Source organism: Heliangelus exortis, chromosome 1 (genome assembly GCF_036169615.1).
Source record: "Heliangelus exortis chromosome 1, bHelExo1.hap1, whole genome shotgun sequence".
Lineage (NCBI taxonomy): Eukaryota > Metazoa > Chordata > Aves > Apodiformes > Trochilidae > Heliangelus > Heliangelus exortis.
In genome coordinates, this window is record NC_092422.1 from 159737890 (window position 1) to 159762234 (window position 24345).

The window sequence follows — 24345 nt, forward strand, 5'->3', positions numbered from 1 at the left end:
GTCAAGACTCTTTCAGTGTGGGGAGAGACATTAAATACCATGATAGAGTCCTCTGTACCACCAGATTATGCTGTGCAATTCATTTCCATGAGGCAAGTAATTTTTTTCCTTTCCCTGGCCACTGCAACTTTGTTATGCTAATAAATACACTTGTGTAGTGGGACCCAGTTTAAACAAAGACTTGACATAGTAACTTTGCTGGACACATCCAGAATGGGACATCTGGGTCTCATCAGAGCCAAAGGTCTCTCCTCTCACCCTCTCATCTTCATGACATATCAGTGCTCTCAAACACAGCTCTCTTCACGTTTCCAGTATGCATTTGTTATTTTCATTATTAGCTGCAAAAAATCAGGCAATCCCCATTTAGAAGAGGAAAGGAAGAACGGCTTTCAACTGCACAGGGACTGGAGAAAGAAGAGGGGATTTATTATTGTGGGATAGAAATCACGAACATCCTTTTTAAATTATTCTGAAGAGTTTTAGAAACGAGGCACACCTCTCTGAAAACTAAAATGCTGGTGTCTCATAGGCAAAAACACTGATGTGCTTGCCCTCCTCCTGTGCAGCACAATGTATGTGCTGGATACTACCCCAAACAGCAGTTCAGCAGGGCAGGGTTCAGCAGATGGAATTACAGTCCCCCAGTGGTTCAGGGTGTCAAAAGCCTGTTTCTGTGAAAAGCAGAAGGACACATGCTTCTTACCACCTTACCTGTTTTTTTGAGTTATTTGGGATAGGCTGGAAGTTGCTCTCAGGCAGCTAATGGGAAGTGAGATGGTACATAAAGGGTTTGGTTCATCTCTGTCTCAGAGATGGTTTCCCACATACCGAGTTACCAGCACCACTTTCTGTAGTGCTTGTGTTTTCCTTGATAGCTTCCCACCTAAGGATCCAGCACTGTTGACCTTGGTTAATTATTCCCACAGGAGATGTATACACACAGCATCCTCCCACGTGAAACTGTGCTGCCAGGTGAAGCCCTACCTGTTCCAGAGGTGGCAGGAAAGGAGCCTTAGGGCCAGGAGACCAGCTCTGCCCACTTCCTGCTCTCTCTGAATTACCCCCTTGCAAACCATCTTGGCTTTCCTTGGTTTCCTTCATTCTTAGATGGAACCTCAAACTGTGATGTTCTGTTTACTTACACTTTAAGGCTAGAGAGCCAAGGGAGTTTGGCACCCATCAGTCTTCCATTTACAAATCAGAGGCCAATGCTGACTGCATTTTTCTTATTTCTTTATCCTCTTCTTATATTTTTTATTTAGTCATAGGAACAAAGCACAAATGATTACAGCAAGGTTTCTGCCAAATATTTTTAATGCACTCCAGAGAATGCCCCTTCTCATGCCATGATTGGATCCAGTCATCAGTAGAGGATCCCCTTTTTGAGAGGGAGACAAAAAATTAGTTCTTCAAAGTGCTACTGTCTTCTGGCTCTTCTGCTTCTCAGGGATGGTCCTGAGTGATAAGTTTTAGTAACTTGGATAGACCAGGAAGCAAAACCTCATGGCAGGCAGCCTGGGCTGCCTCTCCTAACAAACCCAAAGTGTTTACTGGATCTGTGTGCTTAACTGAGACCTCATGCTCTCTTGACAGCCTGCTATTAAATTCAGCCAATGTATTAGTACAATGAGATTTTAATAACGGATTATACAATTGTTATATATTCTATAAAATACAATATAATTTGACGTACTATGTTATACAAAATTAACATATTGTTTTACAGCAGCTTCCTTTGGAGTCATTCCCCAGTCACAGGGGTCTTGGTAAAAGGATAGAATGGTAATAATGAACATATGCTGAAGGAAAATGTGTAATAGTTGATGTTTTGTTAATAACCCATATGTAAGTAAGGAGGAGGAGGAGGAGAAGGAAGAGGAGAAAGAGGAGGAGGAGGAAGAGGAGGAGAAGAAGGAGAAGGAGGAGAAGGAGAAGGAGAAGGAGAAGGAGAAAGAGAAGGAGAAGAAGGAGAAGGAGGAGGAGGAGGAGGAGGAGAAGGAGAAGGAGGAGGAAGAGGAGGAGGAGAAGGAGAAGGAGGAGGAAGAGGAGGAGGAGGAGGAGAAGGAGAAGGAGGAGGAGGAGGATGAGGAGGAGGAGGAGGAGGAGGAGGAGGAGAAGGAGAAGGAGAAGGAGAAGGAGAAGGAGAAGGAGAAGGAGAAGGAGAAGGAGAAGGAGAGCCCAGTACTTTTCCCCTCCCCACTTAGCATTTCACTGAAACTGCTGGTCTAGCCAGTTCTGTGATAAAAATACAAACAAACTCCTGAGAGCTGGGGGTGTGTGTCTGAAGGAGACTGGCTGGCTAGGTGCAGGGCCTAACCTTTAATCTGCCTTGATTGCTCCTCCAGAATCTCTTCCAAAAGTCTTTTTCTGTACTCTAATGTTCTGCCAATCATAATTTGTATTTCTGAACACAAGGAGGAACTGTTTCCTGTCTCTGGTGGAAAAAGGGAGGAAAAAACCCTCCCGTATTTAAAGTAGAAATGATTTTTTTTTTTTAAAGCTTACTACAGGAAAACAAAAGCTGTTTCCATTACGGGCACAGTTCGGGCATCTGCTTAAAAGCGATCACACACGGGAGGTGTTAACAAGCCGTGTGCACGGGGTTACATTCTCTTTTCCATTCAAGTGTCAGCTTTGCTAGCTTGCAATTGGAGGCAAATCAGTGATCCATGGCTGAGCACATCAGAAAGGTATGATGTAATGGGCCCTGCTCTCCATCCATCCTTCACACAGGCTCTGGAGCCCCGTCCCATCGAGTTAATCATCGACATGGAAGAGTTGCCCCGACACGGGAGGGGGCTGGGGAAGGCAACACTGAAACCCCCCAGAGCTGAAGTGGTGGAAACTTCTCAAATGGAAACTTTTCTCTCTTACCCTGCCACCAAAGCCTTGAGGAGGTGCTTAGCACCGCCGGGGAAAAAGGCTCTTTGAGGGGGCTTGGATGCCAGCTCCCTGTTTGGAGGTGCTGGTTTATGCATAGCAGCTCCCCACCACCACTCGGCTAATCTCTGTTACATATCTACAGACAAAACAGCTACTTGGCATTGTGTTGCGGATGTCTGCAACTTTTGCCAGGACGTTGAACAGAGGCCAGGAACTTGGGTGGAGACAGGAGCCAGAAGGTCATCCGGGGTTGCTGCTCTTTGTTAGAGCTAAATAACGTTGTGAATGTATTAAGCCCCTTTCCACGCACTGATTTTACTTTTTTTTCAAAGCCTTCAATAGTCTTTTTTTTCCTCTCTCTTTTTTTTTTTTTTCCTTCTTCTTTTTTTTTTTTTTTTTCTTTTTCACTGGGCTGGATTCATGTACAACTATGCAATGTAGAGCAGTCCGCTCATTTGCACTTAGCATGAAACCCTGAGTTTGAGAGGTTTTTTAGAGAAAAAAACCTCCCAACATACTCACTGCAGAGGTTTGCTCTGTGAGAACAAGACCTGGGTGCTTTGTCACTTCCTTTCTTTCAGACACTGATCAGACACCTTCATGAAACTATCAGACGATCTCATTATCGTTCCTTAAGAGGAAAAGTTTGTTGGTTTTTTTTTTTCCTTTTTTCTTTTTTTTTTTTTTTTTTTTTTTTTTTTTTTTTTAAGATGGAAGCAGACTGAAGCAAATCACAGCATTTGGAATTTCAGAGTTGCTGCTGGATCCTAAAGCCACGCTGAGCACTGGTGCACACTGCTGGAACACCCTGGTGGGAACCGAAAAATGGCATGAGTAAGATTTGTGTATTATACAACTGATGCTATTAAATGAGTGCTGTGGCTGCATGGATGTATCTTGCTTATTCAGACCTGTAAGATGCTGAAGTTTATATCCATGTTACTGAGTGGTTAGTGCAGATCTCCTTCATAAAGCACGCTGCAGATGAAAGGAAGTTAATACCTCAGCAATGTATATTATGGTTTCTTAGCACCAAAAGTACAGCAAAATAGTTACAGAATGACATAGAGACAGTGAACAACATCATCAGAAAAATCAAGTTATATTCTTCTTTCTGACACCATGGGAAGTGCATGGCCAGGTGAACATGCAGAGTTCAGGGATTCATGGCTGGTGCTTCACTTCACTGGTGAGACTGATGGTTTTTTTGCCCATGAACACCTGCTGTCTATTGAATTCTACCAATCCACTGCCTAGGGTGACAGCAACAATGGAAGAAGAGTTTTTGAAGCTGACATCAGGCTTTTTGGTGCTGGAGGACACCACTATTCTGCTCCAGATAGGACAATTTAGATGTGAACATCCTCATCCTGCTTTTAATTCAGCCCACGTTTGTTTTTATCCAGTCCTTTCCCTGACAGGTAAGTGTGCAGTAAGATAGGGAAATCACAGCATGGCTCTGAATCATCACAGGTATACTCTGCAGTCACCTCTGCTTAGCATGGCAAGACGTGTTTGGGATGGGATACAAAAAAAAATGCTGCTAGGTGCTAGAAAATCCCACATTACCTCAAGCGCTCCCCAGACTGTGTTCTGTGGTGGACCCTTCTGGTCCTTGGCAGTCTCAGGGGAGCTTGTGATCCATCCTTTCCAAGGGCCCTCTCTCAGGAAGAGCTCAGTGTCACTTGGTGTATAAAAGCCAACATGAGTGTTATGTGCTATCCATCTGCTGCTCCAGTTCATCCCTGGAACAGGATTGCTCTGTATCAGGGCAAAAAAGTCCTTGTATATAAGATGCAAATACATATGTATCCCTATGTATTTCCACATGGATTTATGGGCACATATACATAATAAATTCAGAACATGCATATATAATAACATGTATAAATGTGTTAAATTTTTTTTTCTGGAGTCTTAATAGATGAAAGATGTCATAACATGAAATATTTTATTCATGGCTATGTTTAGCTAGACTGTGGCATGGTTTTCCGGAGACATTATCTAATTCCTACATCTGAGAGACTCTTAGAATAAGATTTTGTGGTAGCCACAAATAACAAAGGCATAAAGATTGTGGAAAGGTAAAAAGGCTGATCTTGATTTGCAGTAGGCAAGCTAAAAATTCCCTGCAGTCTCAGTCTCATGTCCCAGCCTCTTTATGCTGCTTCACTGTCTAGTAGGGCTTCTTTTCAATTTTTTTTTTTTTTTCCAGGACAAGACAAATTGTCTAGCCACAAGAATTCAAACAATGCTTTTAATCTGAGTGAAGAAATGTGCCTGTACTGCTTGGCTGCCCTTAAAGTCTCAGCGAAAGGTGGGTTTGTGGAAGGTGTACCTCTACCTTAATGTAGCTGTGCCATACAGCTAATTTATTTATCTCCCCTGTGCTTGATTTACAGTTCTCAATAACCTCCTTGCCATTTTTTTAGCAGAGAAACCATCAAAGGTGGTTCCTGCCATGGAGGCAAGGGGAGGTTACATGGCTCTCCCCGTGCCACCGTGGCCCAAGCAGCACTGTCCCCACCATCCTGCAGGCAGAGAGGCCAGCTGGAAACTGATACAGGTTTTAAAATAACCTATGGTACAAGGAAAGGGAAATTTCACTGCAGATTTTTACTCTGAATCTATGGGGGAATGCAGTGAATTACACAATTGTTTTCTTAAACAGACACAAACTCTAAGCCTCCAAGGACTGGTGACATCTCGAAGCTCTTTTTACATGGCTCAAGTGCCTGACATGAGCATCACCATCCTTCATCTCCAGCTCTACCCTTCCTCCCTTAGACCAACATACTGTTTCACAGGGTACTACTGGTGATATTTCATCCCTGTGCTGCTGCTGCTCTGGGACCCAGCCCAATGCCCTGGCAGACTGGTGGGAGCAAAGGGGGTTGTCGGAATTCCCCATTAATTCCTGGAGTTCCCCACTTTCCTCAACACATCAAAGAGTGCATCTTGTGGTTCTTGGCCACATGAAGAATTTGATATATAACTTGTAACATCAGAAAGGTTGGCTGTTCCAGGGTACACACATTTTCTTAAGACACGTTTTGGAGGGTCTGTGCACTGTGTCAGTGACAGCTCTGCACACAGATGTACACCCATGTACTGGAAAGAAGAGAGACAGATGGTCTCTATTACCCTGTGTAACCAAACCCAGGATGCAGATGATCTGAAGCAATTGTAATGTGACTTTTCCTCTCACAGAGTTTGAGAGATTTCATTCATCACATATATAGTGTCGTGGCTCCAGATTTAAGGACATTATCTGAGACAGGGATTTAAAAACATATAATAAAGTTTTCTTGTCCAGTATAATGCTGTGATTTTAAATCCTAAAGTGCCTTGACTCTTTAAAACCAGAAGCGAGTGCTATGCATCACCCCGATCCTCAAAATTTCTGTTTTCCAATGGGATCATGAGAGGGTTTATCCACTTTCTTCATGCCAAGAACCACCTACATTTTTAGGAAAATGAGTCAGAAGACCAATTATATTACCCTGCCACAATGGTTTACAGCAGCAGAACACCAGGCTGATCTTCGTGCATCCATCTACTTTCTCCATTTTCCCTCCTGCGCTGTGAGAACACGCGCGGGTTTTTATTTTGGAAAACAAGTTTTCATCAGCATGTGGAATCTCTCCTGAAGTTTCAGGGACCACTAGAGGTCCCCATCCAGTGCTGCAAAACACTTGCCCGGAGCACTCCTTTTCCAGTAACCAGTTTACCTTGGCCCATTGGCCCTTCAGTGGGACAAATCACTGCCTCTGGCCTCTCGCCGACCTCCTCGGGCGGGAAGAAGCGTCACGTTCCTACCAAGCTGGGGAAAATATTTGTTTAGCAGGTGTGTATCTGTTGGTTTTGCCCCCTGACCACTGAAGCTGCTCAGCACTTCGGAATGCTCCTTGCCCTTTATGGAGGGGACTAACGGGGGGGAGTGGAGGTTATTATCCTATAAACACAGCTGGTCACGTGAACCTGCCGCTTCTCAGTGTCTCCTTATAAAGGTTTGGAAAAGCTCATCTGAAAGAGGGACCTAGAGAATCAGACCTTTAAATCCATATTTAGTTCCTGAGCTGATTTTTTTTTTTTTTTTTCCTTCAGAAGTGCTGCTCCTAAGTAACTCCTCTAGTGCAGAAGTGATTGTAAAATAAAAAAAAATCTCTGTGTACGCATGCCACATATTATAAATCACTTCATCTCCTATTGAAGCATGGCCACTTCTGGGTAAAAACACAGCAGATGTTTAACATGTCGTGTCACAGCAGCTCTCCCTAGCAGATTTCAGTGGGACAGGAAGGAGGCCGTGAAACGGCAAGAAGGATTTAGTTAGGCGAGACGTAATTACCAAAGTTGGACTATGGCCAGGACATTGGGGCAAACCCTCCTGCCTTTGCAAATTTGATTTTAACAACTTTAATTTTAAACACCTGATAGTCATATTTCTTGCCAAGGGAACAGCTTGCTGAAAGTAAGAGAGGCAGCATTTCCTAAGCAAAAAAAAAAAAAAAAAAAAATCTCAGAAAAAAACACGGGTTTCCTCCTGTATGGTGTGTGACAACTCAGTGGGAAACCATAAAATATCCACTGCAGAAACACACTTTCTGGGCTGTAGGTCAACTCAGCTTATACTACCCCACAGCCTGAAAAAATACTTTGTGCGTGGAAGTGATGAATTGTAGAAAGTAGAACAGCACAGGGGGATAAGTGTAGGGCAGCCAGGTCAGTGCAGCACAGAAACAAAACAAGAAGAGAAGAAAATGCAACTTCTTTGGCTATTAAAACATATTTATGCACCACCATTTATTGATGACATTGCAAACATACACATCTGACTACTGAATGGCTCAACACACCAGCTTGCTTACCTGGAATTCAACTGCATCTATGGCACTGCAACAAAAAACAAGCAGAGCAAAATGAGTACCTGAAAGAGAGCACCTTGTGTAACAAAGCCTCTCTGAATCTCAGAAGGAATGTTGCTGAAGTTGGCCACCCCTGAGATTCACCAAGTGAACAGAGCAAATGATGTTTTCACAGCAGTGTGCAAGGTTTGGAATAAACAAGTCCCGATTCTGCTACTTCAGTCCCGGGGGATGGAGTAGGTGACTTCCCAGGTTCTCTTCCAGCAAAACATTTCTGAAATATTAGGCCCCCCACGCTTATTAACAAGGATCCAAGAGATAATGGTAAAATAGCAAAATATCTACTGTAGCAAATTGGTAGCTTCTCCAGAAAACCCATGTTTCCCTACAAAAGGGCCTATTGCCCTTCAGAATAGCTTGCAGAGTAGTTGCTTTAAGTAGAAAGGAGCTGTACTTGCATCATCCTGAAAATAACTGGAAGCATGAGGAGAATCTCTTTTCCTGTCTTTTTCATCCAAGTGAAACAACCTTCTCCATTTGCTGCTGAAAAGAATTTAATGAAATAATCCATACCTGCGAGGTTATTTCCATGTTTATACAGAACATAAAACAAGTGTTCTGGGACTTCCTCTGTCCTTTTCAGCTCATGTCGTGTTGCACATGGGACACATTTACCTCAGATGGAAAAAACCTGAACTGCTGATTTCCTGATGTGTATGTTGGTCACACCATGGTATAGGTGGAAGCGAAGTTGTGGTTCTTTAGTAATATGCAGCCCTGAGTCATGCATGCAGTTTATATTTAAAAAAGGGGAAGGAATAGGGCTCAGGTACAAGTAACTGTACCTACTTCTCAGCCTACCAATACAATATGCTTTGGGTTCCTGGTGAAGTCTCCCTTTCTGCTCTGTACTCCTTAACACAGCTACACGAGACCTTAAACCAGTGTTGCTATCCTGCTGTTAATGCCTGAACACATCCTCTTGCTTCTCATTATGATGAAGTGCAGTTTTGGGGTTTGATGGGTGGTTGGCCATAGACCCCTACAGCCCACCAAACTCACAGGTCAGCAGGTAAGTCCCAAGCAGCTTTTTTACAGGTTTAAATTTGGTACATTCAACCCACTGTATATTCCTGGGGAATGAAGCCCACCAAAACTTCAGTGTATTTATTGCTTTTTCAGTCAGGTTTGCTACCTCATTTAAAGAATGGGAATGTTTCAGACACACCTACTATTAAAAAAATATGATTATTATAGATTTGCTACACACTGGAATTTACCCTTGTGAATACCATGTTAAACAAGAAAGTGCAATTCACAAGTTGAACAAAATAATGAAATATTCCATGTTTCACTGTTTCCTCATCAGCATGGTAACGATACACAGATATACTTTATTCACCCTGATGATGACAAAGCTCACATTAATCAGGTTTGCTTTTCGTTTTGGCTGCTACATACACAAATATTTAGCAGAAACCATTTTCCTGTATCTTTTAAAACTCACGCATGTAGAAAGGAGGCAATGGCTTGACACAGTTAGCTACTTGTCCATTTATTGTATAGAGTAAAAGAACTAGTGCAAAACATCTCAATGTCACTCCTCCTCTGTTGTAAATGAAGGTGATTTCACTACAGGTCAGTGGACAGTGTGCACCAGGGGAGTATTAAGCTCTCTGGTACAAGTATGAGAGTTTCCCATTGAAAACACTGGTATGAAACCTGCAGTTTCCTCTTCTATGCTTCTGTGGTACCATGTCATTTTCCTCTCCAATATTCTGTCATTACACAAAACATTAACAAATGTATAATCAGCAATCAGAAAACTTTTACACCCAAGCATTAAGCTCCCAGTCATAATCACAGATGATTAAAATGCTATAAACGTGGACAGGCTGAATGTTCAACTATGATGTCTTTCTTCCAGTTTGAAGACACTGAAATTCCACTCTAAGGCCAAGATCAGCATTGGTATCCAAAACCTGTGTTATTGATAACTTAAACAATTGTTTTTCAAATTCCTACAGCATTATAATGTCCTCATTACAAAGCATTTAAGGCAGATACTTCTTTTCAAGTGTATATCTAAGCACTCAGTTGTTTTTTAATTAATACCAAAAAAAAAAAAATTTCCTTTGTTGTTTTTTCTTTGGGACAGCAGTACACTGACAGTTCTTATTTTCCCTAAGAAAGAGAAGCATCCCTTTTCTCTTTGAAAGAAAAAGACACAGCTACTTCACAATAACCTTTTGCATGGCAGACTTTGGGGCTTTTATGCAGAGCTCATGCCATCCTGGTCAGAAAGTAATTCTGCAGGTAACCTTGCTACAAACCAAAAGGGTGCCCAGTGTCACTGGTCTGCTTTCAAATCAAAGACTTCTGGAGAGACAGAAATTGTGCAACTTCTCTTAACCACCACATTTAAAAAAAGAAAAACAGATTACACCCTTCAAACAAAAAAAGTTTGAAAACAAAACTAAACACACAAACAGTCCAGTTCTGCACCTTTATGCTACATCTCAACAGGGTGAAGTGTGTAACAGACTGGCCTGGTCACAAACACACTGATGGCTCTGTGAACAGCAGTAGCCACGCTGGCCCTCAAGCTGCTTCATTTATGTAAAACTCATCAGGGTGACAGACATGAGATGGAGCAACATTTTTTCATAACTAAATAAAAAAAGTCAAGAGGGAGAACTGCATCTCATGACTCTTCTATGTAGCTAGAAACAGGCTCTGACCCCACAATTTGCTGAGCATCTTTAACTCGGAGTACAGAAACAGAGTGAATTCCCTGCCTTTGTGCCATTCGGGGGAAAATCAACTTTTATTTATGTCTAAACACTTGTAGCTCTTAATGGGAAAAAAAGAAAAACACTAAACACTGCTGATGTTGCACATAATACAGGGTACATGACTTGCTTGCACCACTTCTCATGTGTACACCTGACACATGCACATGTGCACATTAAGTTTTACTACCCAGGAGAAACCTTTGTTTAGAATTCAGACAAAAAGCAGCAGTCCATTATCTCACGTCATTCTAAGAACCTGACATTTACAGAGCAGTTTCCAAACAAGTTCCTTAAACACTGCAAGCATCTTAAGGCCATATGCAGCAGTATAATTTAGAGTGTATATTTTATAGGTTTCTTTTTCTCGTTTACTCACTGATTATTATGTGCTGTAAAACCTCAATTATCCCAACTAGTCAGGGGAATAAAAAAACAGAAAAGAAAAAATAGGTGATGGAAAAGGATATGTTAACAAATGCCACAGAAAAGCAGTTCAGGCAGCACCATGTAACATTTCAGTGTCATTAATGTCCTTTCTCTTCCTATAGAAAGACTAGTAGTATGAATAAAAAACACAAAATGGCAACTAAACTCCCTCACTCATTCTCACTCTGTTCTTACAAGCAACAGGCATTTTAAAACACTGTAGAAAAATACAAGGCAAAAAGTACTTTTGTTTTTACTGTGCAAACTCTCATAGTCCTAGATAGAACAGCACAACCCAAATTAAAGGCTGGATTTGGCCCATCTGGGAAAGAGAATGACTTGAAAGATAAGAATATTTCTGCAGATTTCTGCCCGTAAGTTTATCTAAGTCTTGTGTGGGGAGCAGACACACAAGCCTACAATAGCTGCTGAAGTAAAGGGAAACTTTCCAAGGTAATTTCAGCTTTTTCCATTTACATCCCAGCAACATATACATTTGGCACTCACATGCTGTTACTTATGCCCTGAATAGTTGCAAGCACAAAATTCTGTACCTGGAGGAAAAAAGAAAATAAATCACTGAAAGGGTTGGGAATTTTTTTTTGTAGTGTATCAGACTGAAATAGTGGAGTGGAGCTTAGTCAGACATCCCTGCTAAAACCAAATATAAAGACATGACAATATCAAAGACCCAAACTTTACAGTGACTTGTCCAAGCATGTTATTACATGTATACAGTTGTTTTAACTGCTTAACATTTTCTTATGTACAGTGACTTTTAATGCACATTAAACTGCTAGACTTAGCCAATTTTCTTTAGTGTCCAAAATTGCTTGCCAGTTTTTTTAAGGCCAGCAATTTATCATCTAAGTGGTTCCAGTTGGATTGGCCTGACCCCATCCCAATGAAAGTATTTTCTTTTTTCACTGCTGCTGTCAGAAATATGTCTCTGTGGGATACTCCTAAGCATCCACAGCCTGCACACCTGATTTTTGAAGGTTGACGAAGCTTGGCAGATGTTTCTAGCCTCTCTGGTGAAGAGCAAACCTCTCCTTGCTTTCAAGAAGTTCACTTTTTTGCAGCACCTTGCATATTCGTTTTGCCTCGCTTCTTTGCTGAGTAGTAATCTGGAGAACAAGACAAACAGAATTAGGGCTATGTCACCAGTAATGGCTGCTTGTCAAGAAATCTCTGATTTTTTTTCATGTTGAAGAAGTCATTTAGACTTCTCTATGGCTCATGAATGAACAAAAATAAAACCTTTAGCATGTTCCACATAAAGCTATGTAACACCAAGCAAAACAAAAGAAATGTGCTGGCTTTTATCCAGTTGAGATCAAAAGACTTTGGACCCTCTTATGCAAGCTGAGCAGTGGGACATTTCACTCCAATTCTCATATCCATGGCTGCAGTGCTTTCCAGACAGAAAGAGGTGGGGGTTTAACCACCTTATAACAAAAAATACTCTGCAAATTAACATCAGAAAAAAAATATATGGGACACTTGATTTCTGAGATCAAACTTCAGATTCAAAGAGGACTGCACAAAACCTTGCACTATCACTGAATTGTAAGTAACTCTTTGCTCAGAGAATAAGCATTGTGGCTCATGGGGAGAACACCCATTACATTTTTATATGTACAGGTGGCTGCATCTTTGTTTCAGATGCAAATGTTAATCAACTTTAACTACAGAACTGTGATTACAACTCAGGAGGTTCCCTATAAATTCCTTTTCTGTCTCCCAGCCTTGCACAAAAAATACATCCTTTTTTCCAGGTAAGTAAAATAGTATTAGCTGAAATGGGAGCTAGATGCTTAGTTTTTATTTAGGATTCATGGGATTTCTCTGGTGTAATTTGTCTGTATTTGTAGTGCTGAATTTGCTCCACTTTCAGTAGAAAATGTGAGCTAGTGCTGCCTATAAACCTGAGCTTTCTGAACAGTCAAACTGACAACACTTACTGAGTCCTAGAAGCATAAAATCTCACATTAATTTCAACACAGAACATCATTGGTGAGATGGCTGAAATTCTGTAGGTTTTCCCAGCCAAGTTTGTGCAAGGAGATTCCTACAGCCAATTTCCTTAAGGATACCTCTGCATGGCACAGTGCAGTGGAGCACAGAGGTACCTGAGCTAGCCCTAAGTTTAACTTTGGGAGCAAGACATAGTCTCAAGGAGAGCATAGCCACCTTGGCTGGAGCATGCACTGCTAACATAGCTGAAAAGTAAACCCTGCTATTACTGTAATCTGCTGCATTCTCTCTCTTGTGGAGCAGCAGAAGAAAGAAATAGCAGTAATAAAGAAAAAAAAAAAAGAAAAAGCTTACATTGCCAACTATAATCCTTACAACCTATTTCTTCCATGTACAACATTTCTTCCATGCCTTCTATATAGCTATCCTTCATTTTATTTTGAGAAAAAAAATGTTTTAGGAATTATGCTTAGTTGATGAAATTCATAAAAGATTTCAGTAGTCAGTACTGCCATTTCTGCCTGTGAAGAATTTCTGCAGGAGCCCAGCTGCTCAGAAGCTCACATAGTGGAGCCTAGTTTCAAAACTGATGGAGGCACTTAGAAGCCAGAGGTATGCAGATTCCTCAGAGTCAAATTCAGATGGTCTATCATCCATAGCTAAACAGAGTCCATGGAAATCAGCTGGTTTGCCTGAGGGACTCCAAAGAGAGTGGCCTAAGTAAAGTACTGAGGATGCTGCTGCCTCAGCCTGTCATTAGGAAAGCCTGGCCACAGGGACCTAGGAGGGAAAGACTTCTGTTGTTTAAAGATACCTGCCTAAATACTTGCTTTCCTTTCCTCCCCATTTGCTCCCAGCCACCTTCCATAAACCATCTTCTTTAGAAGTAAGAGCAGCTAGCGAAACCACAGGATTTTTACCCATTTTCTCTCTTTGATCTTTAGGAATGAAGGCAAGGATTTATGAATGTCTCCCAGGAGAGCCAAGGTCTAAGTGCATCAGACTCAGCCAAGCCAAAAGGTTTGGAAGAGAAGATGAGTGAAGAGCTGGCATGGTTCACCAACCTTGGCTAGTGGGGAAAAAACTAAAAAGTAAAAAAAGAGAAAAAAACAAAGAAAAAGGCTTATAGTCTGTATCTGAGCTGCTTTTTTTAATTTTAGGTTCTACAAGAAAACAGAGCAGTATCACTCTGGGGTCACAAAAACAACAAAAAAAGAGAGAATGGAGATGGTATATGTGTACGTAGAAGGTTGAGAAAGAGAAGGAAAAATCTACTTTTGTACTGGATAGCTCTCTTCATGTCTGAGGAGTCAAATGCAGCACAAAAGCCTCTGCTACTTCCACTCTGGAGATGCCAGTGTCCACAAAACCTCATGGCTGGTTTTTAATATATTGATATTTATTTAATGGACCACAGCTGTCTTTGAAAGTCTAAATTAAACACACATTGTTGGATCTTAATGTAAAGCATTACAGTGCTCTTGTTGACCAAAGCAGAACTTAGATAACCAGGTTCAAATCCAACCTCAGATCCTAATTCTAAACTAACTTTTCATTAGAGGACGGCAGAAGATGAGTGATGGGGTGAAAGCATGGGGTCAGATGGTTACCAGTACGTATGATTTTCCCTGGCTCAGTTTTGTCTGAATTACTTCAGTCATGCCCAGAGGGACAAAGTTCCTGCAGCTAGAGGGAAACTTCTAATGCATCCTGCAGCAGGCAGGAAGAAGGATGTGTATGTGTGTTTGTGGGTGGGTGGTGGGTGCCTGTGAGAGGAGGATTGAGGAAAGGACTGATCTCCAGGCCTCACCAAAAGAGAAACAGTTTTCCTGGCTCATCTCACACCCCCAAATTCCTTGGGGAGAAGGGCACTGGTTGATACACCAAAGTCTTTTCTCTTTTGAAAACACATGTGGGAAAGTGTTAAACTGCAGCGTGGTATTTTGGTTTCCACATCCCTTGATGAAACATTTCTTGCCTGGGGAAAGCAAAACGGAAGAAAAATATCCCCTGGAAATATCTCCATAATTTACTCCCACACACCTAGTGAGAGATTTACAATTGAACAGCAGTTCCCTCAAACCATCACAAGATTGTGCTCTGAATTGCACTTCTGTACTCCTACCTGTAAATTATACTGTTAATTAGTTAATGGCTGTAAAGTACTTTGGAAGAGAAAAGAGCACTCATTAAGTATCATTGTTCTGTACTCCAGTGTGCAATGTTCCACTCTTCATTAATCTCCAACGTCTTCCTGAACCTCTCACAAGCAATTAAGTTTCATACCCTCAAATAGCAAATTAGTCTATTGTCTGTCTTAACTGAGATCAACATCACTGTTCAGAAAGTGTTTCCTGAAAACTCAGCTTCAATTATATGCTAGGCAATTTCAAGCTGGTGTCTCACATCAGATTCCTGAAAGAAAAGCCTTGATCTAGGTCTTGAAAACCTCAATCTTGGATAAGCCAAAACCCCAGTATGGACAAGAAAAATATAATATATGAGATTAGATTTTTCAAAATAGCTCAAATGCCACTGAGAAGAGAAAACGAAGGACCGGATGTTCAGAAGAGCTTAGCATGCAGGATGCTGAGGGCTTTGCAAAAATCTACAGATCCTCCATGGGTGCTGAAATCCACTCCTGGAAGCAAGTCCTGGTGGGAGGCATTTGAAAACCTAGCTACTTCTGCTACCTGGCCAAGTATAACATTGATTTGCTCTTAAGATTTCTGGATGCCTTCACCAAGTATAATGAACAAGCTGAAGTTAGTAAGTGACCTGGCTTCTTTCTCTGGTTTCTGGTCCTCTTCCTAAGGCTTTGCTGGTTGATGGTGTTGCTTATTATACTCAGGAAAGGGTGCATACAACCAAATCTATATGCAAGCAAAAAACCAAACAATTCCTATGTGATAGGAAACCCTGTTTACCTGTTGGGCTCCAGCCAGAGAAAACACCTCGCTACTGTTCTTAGACTGCCTTTCCTATGTCTAGCTCTCCTAACCATACCAACCATTCTCCCTCAAAAAGTAGTCCTTATCTTATTGTTCTGTGACAAGTCCTAGGCAGACCCCCAGGGCCAGGTAGGGACCTGTGGCACAGCACCTTTGAAAACACAAGGCTCGTGTCCAACAACCTCCAGTATGCCTTCCTCCTCTTGTAGATGCTTTTTTGAAGGGCAGCATTTTCTTAAAGCAAAACCGGTTTATGAGGCTGGGTTATGAGAATTTCTAAGCAGCTGCTGGGACCAGGTTTGATCACCTGAGCCACACCACGGTCTCACACACCTGTCAAAGATGCCTGTCTTCTTTTCTTCCCTTCTGAGATCTTCTTGCCCCCTGTTTTCTTGGAAATGTTGGGGTTTTCAGTCAGTACCACCTGGGAAAAGTGGGGATTCTTGTCTGCCCTGCCCAGGGCCCAGTTTAAGTGCTGCAGAGGTCTCTGAGCACCTTTCACCATGCAGGTGTGGTAGAAGGCAGGCACCTCACGGCCCTCAAGCTCTTCCCACCTCAGAAGCCCCTCCACTGGTGTGTCCCAGAGGAAATTGAAGTTCCACTTCTGCTGGGCTCTCTCAACGCTGTTGTGCAGCACACGCTGGAAGTCCTGCTGCAGCTGCTCATGGTCTGTGGGTCCAAAGAGGTTCCTCCGAGCATGGGCTGTCTTGCCTGGTCTCTGCTCCATCTTTTCTCCCCGGTGCTGCTCTCCAGCAAGCGTTTGCAGCAGTGAGTCCCTGCCAAGGACAGAAAGACCATCAGCCACTCTTTGCATGCTCAAGTTTTGTGGGCACTGCACACTCTTGGTGGGGAGTCTGTATACTTTTGATTCTGCTACAGGAAACCTTGGCTTATTCTGAAAGAAAGTTACCCTGGTCTCCAGTCCAAAGAGAGAATTCCTGTCTATAGGATGTGTCCATAAAAGGATGGGGAAGGGTGAAAAGCTCTTACCTCTTTTGTACAATCTCATTTCAGTGGACACTGAGTGAGGGGTTACCCCAAGAGATCAGAGATGCATGAAGAAGGGAAAAACACCCATTGAGCTGGTGCAGCAGAAGACAGAAAGCACAGAAACTGCACCTGGGGAAAGTGACTGTGAGTATCACATAGCAAAGGGCCTGGAAAGAAAGAATTCCATGACAATGAAAGCTGATGGGAAAGTACAGAAGACATGATTTTACAGTGGAGGTGGTGTCTTCTGACTACTCTTAACACCACTTATTTTGCAAAGTTGGAAGCTGAAGATGATTTAAGCATCACCTGCTTCTTGCCTGACATTTTCATTCCCTTTTCTTCAAGCAACTGCATGAGAAATGGTACCATCCACAGACAACCCCCCCTCTCTTTTTTACAATGGCAAATCCCATGCTAACACCAGTAGGCAGACTTCCCATTTGGTAGGCTGGCAGCAAATGGGGACAGCAAAAGTGTGGTTTGCACCCTCCTCTGGCAGGTAGGATGGGGACATGGCATAGATCTATGGAACAGATACCAGGGATTTTGAAGATTTCTTAGGCCAGAAGGGCATAAATATACCAGACATGTAACCCATTAATTCCAGAATCAATTAACTAATTTCTGGAAGAGCGTGTAAATAGATCTTAATTCTTTCTCTCTCTGAATCCACAAAACTCTATCACACAAGCTGTGGTGCAAAGCAGTGGACAGGCTAGAAAGAAACAACAGAGACATATTAGTAAACAGCCACATTTTGGATTTGTGGCACTACTGAATTCTGATGGGCATAAAGAGTTTAAGGACAGAACTAAGAGAGGTCAACTGGTTATTTTTCTATAGACCATGCAGATAGTCAGAGTAGGTCCTGCAGAGCTCAAGCTTCACCTGCAGCAGACACAAATTTAGAAGCAATTGCTATAATCACCCCCCATTTAATCTTTGCAGGATTGTATTGAGCCCACCTGAACTCTGAGCATCCCTGTGCAGTCACACCCCAAGTGCCTGTTCCAAGAATGTCACTTGGTGGCTCTGGTATCAAAAGCTTGTCAGTAATGGGGCAGTGTTGGCCCTTAAGTGATTGTGCATGTAGCCTGCTGCAGAAAACCTGGACACTGAGGGATGTGGCTGCTTCCTCTGAGGTGGAAGCTGAGTGTCAGTTCTGCAGCTGAAAACACAACTGAGCAGCAGGGGTTCAGTGAGGATGACTGGCTCCTGCTTCCATTTATAAACCTTATTCCCTGCCCCTAGTGGCTCTGAACCAGCACCCTGCTCATGCGTGGCCCACAGCCACAAGAAATTAAACTAGAGAATTCCAGGTCTGGGTTCCCCTTCTGGTGAATGGACTGATTTCCAAACATTAGGGGTGGTTCTCTGGAGACTGATGCCTCCCCTAGAGCTCTGGTCTGGGACACCATCTAGGGCTGATCATTGGGTCTGATGGGACAGCACTGCCTCCAGGGCCCCAGCCAGGTCCCACCAATGGTCTCCACTGTGCCATGTGGGTAGGTACACCTTCACATCTCAGGTGAGCCTTCAGCACTCAGCTGCAAATGGGAACAAAGGTGGCAGGTGCCCACCAGGTGCTCCTCACTCCTGGATGGCATTAGGAAAGGCGGAAAAGCATTTTTCCTGATGAAAAGCACAACAAGGATAATCCTCTAGGGGGCATCCAGAATCCCCAAACTTAACAGCAAACTTTTCCCGGGGTTGCAGGCAGCCTTGCCCTTAGCTGTCAGGATAACTCGGTGGGGCTGGCTGGGACTTAAAGCTAGTAACTATCACACCTCCACTGCTTATTCATGATGCCAAGCCCTCGGCAGCTTAAACCAAGGCCATTCAAAGTCAATCTGGGCCTGAGGAAAAGGCAAAAGATCTAAGGAAAGGTTAAGCAGTGCTTTGCAGGAATATTCCTCTGTGTCAGAAACTTCCTTCATATATATGTATTAGAAAATGTTTGGTATCAGGGTTAGGCAGAAAGGTGTTATCAAACAACTATGGCCTTTCCTAGCAGCATGTTTTAATATCACATAGGAACAAAGTAGAATGGAATCTGCCTTGCTCTGTTTATGACTATGGCTATTCCACAGTCTGAGAATCCAGCGCCTTGTCTTTAAGACTGTCTCATCCCAGGTGTTCCAAAGGAAGATAAAAGGCCTGCAGAGGGGATAATTATAGAATAACCTTTCCCTATGGAAAGTTTCTGCCTAATGCATTTAGTTACATCATGAATCACAAATCCTTCCAACTCTTTTAAACTTAGACCATGTGTATATACTGCCTGGTGTCATTACCCCCTTCTTTACAGTCGCATCCAGGGTGAAATCTTGGCCCTACAGGAGTCAGTGCAAGTTCACTGCAGCTAAACCAGGATGCAACTCCTTGGGTTTTTCAGGACTCTTTCCAGGTCTTGGCTCCAAAGCTGCACCGTCACTATTCCAACAGCTTAGTCTGAGTTGCGTGGGTGTATTAAAACACACATAAATCAAGACTGAAATGTTTCTGAAATGCAAAAACATTCTCGGTAGGGCCCTTTCTTTCTTAACCCATGACTTCTCTGCCACCTAAGGGCAAGCTTGTGAGCCCCATTCTGCCAGGCTCATACCTATGCACAAATACATCCTCCCCGAGCCAAGATGTGGGACAAATGCTGAAGGGTGGAGCTCTGCACTAACAGCGGCTGCTCCTGGTTTATCTCCAGTTCTGTGCTAGCTGGAATGAGTTGAAAAGAAACTTCTTAGGCAGTTTAGTGCCTGATTCTTGCATCAAACTTGCAGAGCATCACAGGCATGTTACCTCACATTTCTGAAGTTCCTATATACGCACTGGTTAAAAAAACAGATGACGTCAAGCGAGTGGGTTAATGCTGCACATATTTAATTTTCATTCTTTCAGTGAAGATCTGCTCCATAAATGGTTTGGATACTGAGAGTTACTTACTATTTGATTTTCAGACACAGTGCTTGCCTGTGGCAGGTACTCAGGTACCTTTAACTCACACTTTTTGAAAAGTATTGCCAAAAACGAGCTCTCCCCATCGCTTTGGTTTGCAGAGCAAGCCACACCTCTCACCCCCTCCTTGAACTTCTTCCATCCCTGCCTTCCCCGGCGCTCACCGCCCTGGCAGCACAGCCGAGGGCCACCACCTGTCCCCTGCCCACACCCTCTTTGTGCGGAGGCAAAAGGGACGGGGCAGCTTGTGCAAGGACGGGATTTATTCCTCATGACCTTCAACAACAGACCCTGACCGCCGGGGCGGCGGCGTTCACCACCCTGGTACCCCCGGTGGCCACCAGGCTCGGGCCAAGGGGAACCGAGGGGGGGGTGGGAGGGGACTGGAGGAATCATCCCCAGCAGCAGATTCCCCCCTCTCTCCTCGGGGACGGGGCTGGCAAGGACCCCCCCACATGGCCTACGGGGACGATGCTCAGCCCCTCGGGGACGCGCTCCGGACACTGCACGACCCCGCCCAGCACCCAGTGGGGGCGGGAAATAAAGGAGTGGGAGGTAGGCACCCAACCTTTCCCCCGGCACACGGCCCCGCCCACCCTCCGCTCCCCCCCCGAAGCCCCGGGAGGAGTGGAGCGGGGAGCGGGCGGTGCTGACGGCGGCGCTCCCGGACGGAGCTCACTTACATGCGGGGCGTCCCGAGTGCCAGCGCCCCGGTGGCGGGCGAGGGGAGGAGAGGGAAGGGGAGGGGAAGCGGCCCTGCAGCAGCTTCGGAGCCGCGTCCGAAGCCGTTGTGCGCCGCCGGGTGGAAGACACCGCCCCTCGCGGGTCCAGGGCGGGTCCGGGGCGGGTCCGGGGCGTGCCCGGGTGCGGGTCCGGGGCGGGTCCGGGTCGCTCAACAGCCCCGAGTGGCGGCGCACGTGGCGCGGCAACGTGACCGCTGCTGCTGCCGCCAAACCGAGGTTCCCGCTCATCAGAAAGGGAAGGGGGTGGGGGGAACGGGGGTGTTCGGTGTCCCAGGAGAGTCCCCGCGGGGTGGCTGTGACACGGCGGCAGGACGGGTGGCTCGGCGAGGCTGTTGGCCTCATGCCTTGCGTTGCAGGCGGAGCGCAGTGCTGAGGGTATTTTCTCCCGGGTTCTGGTGGCAGCTGGGTGGGGGGATGTGCTCGTCCCTCGTGCTCAGCCTTGGCGTGGCCGCTGTGTGAGGTTTGGGTCACGGGAAGGAGATGGAGGTGGTGGAGGTGGTGCAGAGAAGGGCTGTTGGGCTGAATAGGGGTCTGGAGATGAGGAGAGGCTGAGGGAGCTGGGGCTGCTCAGCATGGAGAAGAGGCTGAGGGGAGACCTCATCATTTGCTACAACTCCCTGAAAGAGGGTGTAGTAAGACAGGTGTTGGCCTCTTCTCCCTAGTAACCAGGGAGTCAGTCTCCTTTTGGTGGTGCCCAGTAATGGGGCAAGGAATACTGGATGTAGGCTACAACATACGAAGTTCCACCTCAACGTGAGGAGAAACTTCTTTACTGGGAGGGTGATGGAGCACTAGAACAGGCTGCCCCAGAGGGGTTGTGGAGTCTCCTTCTCGGGAGACTTGAGAAAAACACTTGGATGTGTTGGACCTGATAATCTCTGGAGGCCCCTTCCAACTCCAGATATTCTATGATTCTATAACTAGTGATAGGACAAGAGGAAGCAGGTTCAAGTTACGCCCGGGGATGTTCAGGTTGGATATTAGGGAAAATTTTTTCATCAGAAGAGGGGTGAATCATTGGAACGGGGTGCCAGGGGAGGTGGTGGCGTCGCCATCCCTGGGGGTATCAAAAAAATTAGTTGATGTGCTTCTGGAAATGATACAGTGGTTACAGTGGTGTAGGAATGATGGTTGGACTTGATGATCTTGAAGGTCTTTTCCAACCATGATGATTCTATGATTCTGTTAAGGGTTTGGGCAGGCTGAGGTGCTGCAGTACTAGAGCCTGAGTTTTTAGAATTTTTAGCACTTCTACACAAGTAAAGTGTTTTCATGTTTTAACCTAACAGTTGCTCTTAGAAGACTTGCAGGGCAGGCTGAATAATACCTTTGTGGGAAGGAAGGCCTGTATCATTTACTTAGTTTTTTCAGGTTATTGTAGACAGAAGGAGGCAGGGGTTTCATTAACATTGGGGAAACTCCATCTTGGGAGTTTCCATTTCTAAATTGGAAAGGCCTGCTTGTTTTTATTCTTTTGGGATCTCTGTTCAAGAGCAGGAAAACAGGGAAGACCTTGAGGAAGGTGATGGTTTTCTTTAGTTTATTTACAAACCAGGCAGAAGAATATCAGTAATGATCAGAAGGAAGATTTTGGCTAAGAAAGGGATAAAAATGCTAACTTTATGAGAACACGACTGTTAAATTCAGGCATTGGAGCTGTTTTTTCCACCTTTCCCCCTTCTACTCCCAACATATAAAATTTACACTGTACTTAATTTTCCACTGCTGAGCATTACTTGTGCAGAGGCCACATCAAAACTTTGCTTTCTGTCTCCCACACTGAAACCATTGGATAACTGGACACAGCATTTTGTTTTTCCATGTTGATTGTGACTATCCCCAGGGCAGGACAGTTCTTTCAGCCAAACACAGCAGCAAGGAGGGGGGCAGAGCAGAGCCTGGTGATGCTCCTGGACACCTCCTGGCCCTGTGTGGGATTCAGCCCATTGGTAGCACTGGCCACAGCATTTCCTTGTCTGCCTTCTGCTGCAGAAGCTGGTGTGCTCAACCACGTGGTATGGGGACAATGTTGAGCCTTTGTCATCAAAGGAGTACACAGCTTTTTCCAGCTTCCATATAACCCTCCTTCAAGCCACTGATAGTATCCTTACATTTCTTCACTCCCTCACATGCCTCACACACAAACCTACCCATGGTGAACCATTGTACCCCAGCATGGGGAGCAGCTCCAGTGGGACTGTGCAGTGGGAGATTAAGCTCTGGGGGCCAGTGGAGGACTGAAATCCCTCCTCAGCCCTCCCACCATTGGAATGCTCCATTTTCACTTCAGGTGCTCCTGTGCTAGTCCAGGATTTGAGTGTTGAGGCTGCAAAAGGTGACCTCTCTTTTTCAAACTTTAATGGGGGAATTTCAGATGCTGAGAAAACCTACCTCTAGCTATTACATCTTGCAAAATGGTTTTCAGTTGTCCTTAATCCTCTAAGCAAGCCTCATGTTTTAGGCAGTTTTTTCCTTGACATTGTTCCTTTGTCAAATCACAAGCTATGAAAGTGTGTGGCAACATTTGTTTTTATGGTAGTCTAGGTAAAATAATTTTCTATAAAAGAAGCAATGCCATTTATCTTAGGGCTCCGTTTGTTTCAGAGAAAATTAAACTCTTTGGAAACAGAGTTTGGAAACAGAATCTGACTGGATTTTTTTTTTTTTTTTTTTTTTTTTTTAAGGCAGCTTGAATTAACAATAGTTTCTGGCATAGCTGCATATAATAATGTGCCTTATCTTAGGCACGTGGATATATCTGTGCCAAATGCTGTGAATCATCTTTTTGGCCGTTTCCAATCACGATCTGAGGTTTCATAAAATTATAAAGGCAATTCATGTTTAAACATCACCTCATCCTCAGGGTTCTGCTTTTGGTTTGCAATGTGCTTTTCACAGTGCTTTACTCCCTGAAGGGATATTCTCTGGGTTAAGTTTGCCATCCATCCTGAATTCGAGTTCACTCAGGCTTTGATGTTTCTCACTCTCAACTTGATACACAGCTACAGCCTTACAATTCCCTGCCAGTAGGAGAGGACAATGGGATGATGTAGGGTTTGCAGCAGAAAGAAGTCCATATGAATGTCTCTCTCCTCCAGTCATGCACTGGTTGTATCCTCCATAGCCTTTGGTCCATCAATATCAGCACTTTGAGATGCAATGCTGCCTTTGTAGTTCTGGATGGGAAAAGAAGGTTAAGAAAGGCAGGAGCACAAACACAGTAGATCTTTACAAAGCTTTTTTTGTTGTGTAGAGTTTTGTGCTGCCTGTTTTGGTGCCTAACAGTGAGAATGAAATAATAATAAAAAATGCAGTGTTTGTATTCCCGGACATTGTGTGACAGTTCAGACCAAAAAGTGAAGGGAAAAAAAAGGATGATGGTGGGTTTGGTGGGAAAGGATTGTTAACTTAAGGCAAGTGTGATAAATGTGAGGAGTGACAGCCAATTTATTACTATATCAGTTCTGGTCTCTGTGCAAAACTAAGGGCTTGTATTTTCTGTAACTTGTAGCCTTTATGAAGTGCCAGTGAACCAAAAGACAAATTGCTGCATGACGCCAGTGCTGTCTAATAATGTGTGCCTGGAAAAATGTTACTGAGTAAGTTCCTATTTTCAATTAACTTCATAAGTGAAAAGATAAATAGAGGCAGAAGAATCACTGCTCCATTATCTATTCACCTGTTCACTGGAGATTAATTTTCAAATAGGCTTAGGAGTATTGACTATAACATAAAACCCAGACATAAACACAGG

At 44.0% G+C, this 24345-nt stretch overlaps 1 protein-coding gene and 3 long non-coding RNA genes across 6 annotated transcripts in view; 3 read left to right on the forward strand and 1 right to left on the reverse strand.

Moving 5' to 3' along the window:
* The first annotated feature begins 615 nt into the window (after nucleotides 1-615).
* LOC139791291 (uncharacterized) lies at nucleotides 616-9114 on the forward strand. Its single transcript, XR_011723869.1, has 4 exons — nucleotides 616-3720; nucleotides 4144-4307; nucleotides 5102-5203; nucleotides 5319-9114. It is a non-coding gene; the product is annotated as an uncharacterized lncRNA (long non-coding RNA).
* Nucleotides 9115-9293: 179 nt separating this feature from the next.
* On the reverse strand, nucleotides 9294-20684 carry LOC139791289 (cyclin-dependent kinase inhibitor 1-like). Of its 3 annotated transcripts, none has more exons than XR_011723867.1 (4): nucleotides 20532-20684; nucleotides 16237-16679; nucleotides 11961-12102; nucleotides 9294-9532 (listed from the first exon to the last, which is right to left on the reverse strand). XR_011723867.1 is itself a non-coding variant. In XM_071733359.1 (3 exons), coding segments are annotated over exons 1-3 (504 nt in total). In that variant the 5' UTR covers nucleotides 20534-20684; the 3' UTR covers nucleotides 9294-12043. The 3 variants fall into 3 exon arrangements, 1 of the variants encoding a protein (XP_071589460.1); XR_011723866.1 differs by having other exon boundaries at nucleotides 9294-11529; XM_071733359.1 differs by having other exon boundaries at nucleotides 9294-12102.
* LOC139791290 (uncharacterized) lies at nucleotides 12357-14072 on the forward strand. Its single transcript, XR_011723868.1, has 2 exons — nucleotides 12357-12544; nucleotides 13897-14072. It is a non-coding gene; the product is annotated as an uncharacterized lncRNA (long non-coding RNA).
* Nucleotides 20685-22081: 1397 nt separating the features above from the next.
* The window catches only part of LOC139791294 (uncharacterized), a 35032-nt gene continuing 32768 nt past the window's right edge, over nucleotides 22082-24345 (forward strand). The window contains exon 1 of the long non-coding RNA XR_011723871.1: nucleotides 22082-24190. This is a non-coding gene — a long non-coding RNA (uncharacterized lncRNA). The remainder of the gene's footprint in view (nucleotides 24191-24345) is intronic.

What these genes read in the sequence shown, in the direction of transcription:
- LOC139791289 (XM_071733359.1), bottom strand. An exon ending in AAGACAGGCATCTTTGACAG is followed by an intron (nt 12,103 to 16,236) that starts GTGTGTGAGACC and finishes CTTGTTCTCCAG; the next exon opens with ATTACTACTCAGCAAAGAAG.